Source organism: Maylandia zebra, linkage group LG14, assembly GCF_041146795.1.
Source record: "Maylandia zebra isolate NMK-2024a linkage group LG14, Mzebra_GT3a, whole genome shotgun sequence".
Classification (NCBI taxonomy): Eukaryota; Metazoa; Chordata; class Actinopteri; order Cichliformes; family Cichlidae; genus Maylandia; species Maylandia zebra.
In genome coordinates, this window is record NC_135180.1 from 10024321 (window position 1) to 10031015 (window position 6695).

General features: G+C 37.3%; 1 protein-coding gene across 1 annotated transcript; it reads right to left on the reverse strand.

Moving 5' to 3' along the window:
* Positions 1 to 630: 630 nt before the first annotated feature.
* On the reverse strand, positions 631 to 4518 carry LOC101473479 (T-cell surface glycoprotein CD3 epsilon chain). The gene is made up of 5 exons (XM_004567027.3): positions 4294 to 4518; positions 3700 to 3882; positions 3473 to 3616; positions 3252 to 3304; positions 631 to 2098 (listed from the first exon to the last, which is right to left on the reverse strand). Exons 1-5 carry the CDS (start codon positions 4364 to 4366, stop codon positions 2036 to 2038), a joined length of 516 nt encoding a protein of 171 aa, XP_004567084.3. The 5' UTR covers positions 4367 to 4518; the 3' UTR covers positions 631 to 2035.
* Positions 4519 to 6695: the final 2177 nt, after the last annotated feature.

Genomic DNA, 6695 nt, shown 5'->3' on the forward strand with positions numbered 1-6695 from the left:
ACATGAACGTGTGTGCTCGTGCACACTAACAGATGAGCAGATGTAGGTCTGTGTGTGGGAGCGGTTTGACTCAACAAAGAGAGAAGAACACACCACCACCCCCCTCCTATTTTCTTTGCTTCTTTCTCTCACAAATATAGAGAAGATGTAAATGAAGATAACTGAGCAGTAAGTGTGGGTGTGTTTCCACTAAACACTGCTCTTCTGAGATGCTTACAGTGTAACAGATTTATCAATCACTAATAATCTGCATGGAGATAAAACATTACGTTGTGTTTCCCTCTTTTGTTTCCACCAGTACAGCTGTGCTCCGTCACTGCTGGGAAAAAAAAATCACACAGAACCCAAAACATGACATGATGTGATATTTCCACTGTGTCTTTAACACTATCAAAAATATGTTTATGCATTGCGAAATGTTTCAGAGATATATCGGATGTTTCCAGAGACGGTGATGTGTGCGACTGTCACAGCAGAAACGAAGGCATACTGGTGATGACTGTGTGATGGGGGCTGGGGTGCTACGGATATGAGCTGTGGCTTTGAGGCAGCTTCATGAATCGGTTACAGTTCTATCTGCTGAACCATCCCAGTACTGTTTTCAACCATGAACAAAGACATACATGAGAGCAGTGTTCACTGTGGTTTATTATATTAATGACGCACGTTGTCCATTACAGTAACAAAAAGGTTATCACATTATAATGTAATGAAAGAAGAAGCAAAGAAGTAAGCCTCAAAGGTCTGTGCATGCAGCATGTTACATATCTGATGCTCTTTTTACACGTCAGAGCTTAAAATGCTGCATATACTCTATTTATATATGTACAAGACATGCAAGTATATTTGAATTGATATGATTTTATCACTCTAAATTACAGCCCTTTCTGCCAATGTTTAGATTAAAAGATCAAAATACTCAAATGCCCATAAACACATATATTTGGCTATCCACATTATCAGGCACACTCCTACAGACTGATGTGATCCAATTCCATGTCAACACAGTAATAAATTTATTTGCTGCTGTGCACCCTCACCACTAACCAACTAACTAACACTAAAAACTTCATGACGGTAGCAAAACAATATATTTAAAAGCAAAACATGAATATTACAGGCATCAAGAAAGCAAACTTGCAGTCGCAGTGCTGTACTGCATTTCTGTGTACACCTAATAATCTGTACAATAAGCACAAAAAAATTTGATTTCTTTAACTTTGCCTCCGACGGCATCTTTCTTTATTCATTAGCCTGACAACTGTTTTTATGGCTCACAATATTGAAAGATGATATTTAGTCTACAATATCAGTTTGAATATTTTGTTGTTTGATATACCCCTAACAGTCATTTTAGATAAGTTTATGTATTCTACGTGCTTCATGGTAGCATCTTTGCAAATGGGCATTGTTGGCATTAACAGTTCACGACAACAAATACAAATTTGTAATGTTCATTAGGTTAATGTCAGTGCTAACGCTTTCTTTCTGTTGGACATGTTTCATGTTACATTTGGTTTTTTACTCACTTTTTGCAGGCTACTTTTCAGGCACTCATCATGTCACGATGCTAATATCATTTCATTAGAAATCAGGCAGATCATCACTGATTCATTTAAAATCAGCACCAACTCACCATTTCCAAACCACTTGACGACATACACAAACGTCTCCTTTATACTGAACAATTCTCAAAATATACTGGAAAATGGTTTTATATTGATAAAATCTGTTATTTTAACTTTTAAAAAAAAAAGTATTTAAATACTATATACTATAATACTAAATAATATTTAAATGAAATATCTTTAACTTTTGAATCTCAATGCAAATTCCGCCTGAACTCTACCTGCTTGTAAGTCAAAGGGAAACGGAGAAAATTTGTTGTGTTGGTTTTTGGCTAAGGTGACCCTTCAAATTCAAAACAGAAGAAGCCACTGCACGCTACTCGGATCATGACTGATACTCTTGTGTGTCTTTTGTGATTGTTTTCCTTCATTTGTGCAGAGACCCGGAGTCGATAGCTGAAGTGCTTCTATCCCATCCTGTTGACCACCGTGGAGTAAGTGTCCTGGGCGCGAGTTTGAGGGTTCAGTGCCTGCAAGAAAAACAAAACAAACAATAAAATGTTTTGCTTTAGGATGCCAGATTAAGGTACACATCACCAAGTGGGTAAATAGTCCAATATGCTTAAATAATGTTATTTATTTACGGGAGGGAGGGATTTTAATCAACCACCCAGAAAGCCCAAGAAAATAAGTGGTTAAAGAACTACATCAGATCCATGAACCAGGTGAAAATGGAGTGATGCTCTTTAATCCCAACATATCTGAGTAGCTGATTTAGGGGAATCTCTTCTTCTAACACTTTTGCATGTATTACATCTTGCTAGTTCTCTCAAAATTGAGGGAAAGTATAAAATATTTGGGCAAGTTTGGACTCTGCTCATAGCAGGCTTTGGAATCACATCTTGGCAAATTAGTGTTAATATTTAGTGTAATCTATGTTCTATGTTGATAAACAGTTAATTAACTCTGGTCAGGAATTAATCCAATTCCATTCAATTGCAACGTTGGTCTCGTTCCAATATCGTCTAACACAGTCTTATTTGTTACATGAAGGAACTGGAAGAATTTAGTGCAAACAAAGCTAAAAATATCTTTTTAGTCATTCAGATTTGATTTTTATCAAATGACATGTTCTGATTTTTATCACTCCTTGCACCACATCATTAAATATCATGTAAAACAACATTAAAATATGTGTGGAAAAGTAAAAAAAATTCACAGAACATGAAAACACCATTTCAGGACATTAATTGTTTCATCTGGTAAATAAAAAAAAGTATGAATAATTCAGTTCAATACAATTCAATTCAGTTTTATTTACTTAGTGCCAATTTGCCAATTCAGATCACTAATTAGTTTGGCTGCATTTTTTTTTTCTCTTTCTCTTCTTTCCCCCAAACTGTAATATATTAATATCTCTTGTTGCCTGAGTGTACCTCAGGATTCCCAGGAAGGAACAGAAAAGTATTAAAGGCAAAAGGACATCTGGAATACCCTGCTAAACCTGCTCCGTTCATCTAGCGGATAAACGGTAGAAAATGGATGGTTGGATGGATGAATGGGTGGTTAGATGGAGAAACCATGAAAACTATGAAAACATCAACAATATAAAAGCCATACTTTCTGAATTATTGGGGATTTAACATTCCAGGTAAAACAGAATTTTTATTATCCAGTACGTACCTCATAGTCAGGAGACGGGACAGGTGGACCTCGGCCTCCCGATCGAGGAGGTGCTGGAAGATGATGACAGAGTAAATACAACTTAACGCTCGTAATATCAATAATAACAGAATTTCTCAAGAATTAAAGGTGTATAAAGGACATGAGGTAACCTTTAACTCAACCAAGACAAAAGGGTAAACTAGTAGACTGTCACTCATTTGTCCAAGTGCACTTTTTACCTTTGGAAGGTTGAGGAGGCCCAGCTGGGCTTTTCTTCTTAGTGCACCTGTAGACTATGACCATCATAATTATTGTCAGGAGTAAGTCCCCGACAATCACCATAAATAATGTGTTTCCATCGAGCTCAAAGCAGTTCTCACACACTGGAGGTAAAAGACATCAAGTGTTAGAGCAGCATGAACAGCTAACACAAGACAGGAAAGGAAAAAGATTCTTTTTCACTCACCATTTCCTTCAACATAGAAATAATATTTCTGATTAGTTTCGTATTCACATCTGTATTCGCCTTTACTCGTATATGTGAATTCATAGGTATCACTTTCATTATAGACTTGTTCATTTTTGAAAAACCATTTCGCCTTTCCTGGACAGGTCAGTTTGACTTTGCTCCTCCAGAATTCCACTTTGTCTGAAAAAACATGGACAGATATTAAGATACTTTTCACACAGAAAGGGACAATCTGAGATGTGAGACACTTTCCTTAAACTTGGCTCATCTTTTGCACATTGTGAATTTTCCCTGCATGAATACACATCATTCTAAATTATTATTAAAAGAAATCCTTTAACATTTACCAAAAGAGGCCATGTCTGCTCACAATAAATGTGTTCAATATAGCAAAGACAAAAGTATATAAATGTCAAAAAGTGTATGTGGACATTAAAGCATATCATTGACATACAGGAAATTGTAGAAATTTCTTTGAAATGCTCTTAGATGTCCTAGTTTGTTGACAGAATTCATGTTTCTAAATCCAGAGAAGTTAAGTGAGACTCAATGACTTTAAAATATGAATTAAAACAAACGCCAGACTGTTACCTTCGCCAGCTTTCGTGGTAGCAACGCCGAGGAGGACGACGACGAGCACGGCCTGGACACCCATGCTGAGCATTTTCTTCAGGATGCCTGTTTTTGTTTTCTAGAGCTTTCTGATATACAGACTATAACTTTTTGAATATTTCCACTTGAAGATTTCAGTTACATCAAAATGCTGCTCAATGAGACGAAAAGCTTCAAATTAGACGAGGAGGTTCTCTCTCTCTCTCTCTCTCTCTCTCTTGTTCTGACACACACACGTTGCACCCACAGGAAGTGTTTTTTTTTTAAAGATGAATTCACGGTTAAACCTCAAAATGAAGTCAAACTGAAGAAGTATACTGAATAGAAATGCTTCTGCTTGTTTTCTGATTCATTACAGATCAAAAACACAAAAAACTGCAAATGACAGCAGCTAACGTCACACCGCTTGAATGAGTAGCTCATATCTACAGTGTGGCGTATATTTCCATGCTCTTTAGTTTGCACCTAAACTCCCCCTTACATGCAGATATTGTTTAGTCTGAAAACACAGTCTGAATCTTTGATGGGAATTAGTTTTATGTGCAGTGTGTGACGAGTGAAGATGGCGGCGTTCACAGCAGCTCACAGTGATGTTTGGGGCGGCTTTGCAAAACATATGATGCACTACTGTAAAGATCCTTAGATCAGTAAAACTTCTCATTCTGATCATTTTCCATGTGCATGATTAAAATACCAACATTTAACTCCAGTGAATCACAAAGAATCAAACATTTACAACCAAGCTGCAGTTTGTATGTTTCACAAACTGTGCCTTATATGCATCAGTATGTAACAACAACTCATAGATCAGTTCGAAATGATGGATAAAAGAAGTTTTTAGGTTATGAAAAACTTCTCTGTGACAAGTGTCTGAGCTATTTTTTGAGCCAACATGGCGGTTCCTGTTCTTAAACAGCACCTGCTTTGTGTGTGACTTGTGGATGTCTTTTTTTTTTTTACATGTAACGTCCCTTCCCCCATTTCTTGTTGTCTTCAAATAACCAAACAGAAAAACGTCACTGATAAAAGACCAATAAGAGTTTCAGATATTCCGTTAGAATTACAGATGATAATAAAATGTTGTCATGCAGTCGAACATGTCTGGAGGCGACAGACATCAAGACCCTGGCACTGAAAAAGCATTTTAATAACTATGGCTTTAGAATGTGTGTTAACTATGAATAAACCCTTAAACAGTGTGACTGTTCACTACTGGGTTTCAAATGTGACTTAGGTGATCAGCTCATGAGTCAAGTGCATAGAGACATTGCTGTTTAGAGCCCCTATCGAGTGCCTTCAACGTGTCCATTTGTAATTGTGTGTCTGCAACACATCTGCTCCACTCACCTCACCCGCCTGTCTGCAGTCAAGACACAGAACAGATGTGTTTAGCAACTATTGGCAAAAATGTATAATAAACTAAGTGTTTAAAAAGTAGTACAAATACAAAGTACAAGTAATACAAAAGGCAGTATCACTGCATGTACATCTATTTTTAGATAACTTGGCCTAGCTTAACCAGCTATGGTAGCAGGGGGCTCAACCTATACAGATGCAGAGTAGACCATGGCACCTTGGACAGGTCACCATGTTCATCAAAAAACAGACAATCCAGCTATGGACTCTCACGTCTACACTTAGCATCCATCACAGTTTACCTAACATGTATGTCTTTGTGCTGTGAGGGGAAACCAGAGGACCCAGAGAAAGGCACAGGCAGAACATGCAGGCTCCACAGAGATCGGCCCAGCCGGCGAGCAGATTCCTTACCTTCTCCTGGGTCACCGCCATTCCTCACTTTACTAATTAACTTGTATTCCCACTGTATCAATTTCATTCACATCATGCAAACTTATGTCTGTAAGTCAAAATGCAACAGAACATGTTGGCATCTGAGCAATAAAAAAGGGGGAGATCTGAAAACCAGTCTTCCTCACTGGCTTCTGACTGGACCTACAGAGCCAGTGTGTTCACATCAAAGTGCGGCTCTGCCCCCAAGTGGTTCAAGGCGGTAAACTGCGCACATACCTCTGCTGGTCAACAAGAAGCATCACAGTAACATCCTCCTGTTTCATGAGCACAGCCGTTCAAGTAAGTTTGGTTTTAGAAGTCAATGTAATTCACTTTGATATTAAAATCATATTTGTAGCATGTAAAGAATAAACTATCAAATTAGTTTGAAAGCTACAATTTAATATCACGGTTACAGTAGCTTCAATATGTGGAAATTCTATATATCACATCCAGACTGTTCTTAAATGCGTCTGTTGTCTCTATTATACACAAAATAAAAAATAAGTAAAATACTAAATAAGTACACGTTAAAGAAAATGTAGATGTATGTAAATAAATAAATACATGCTTTTGCTGTTTCATTTAAT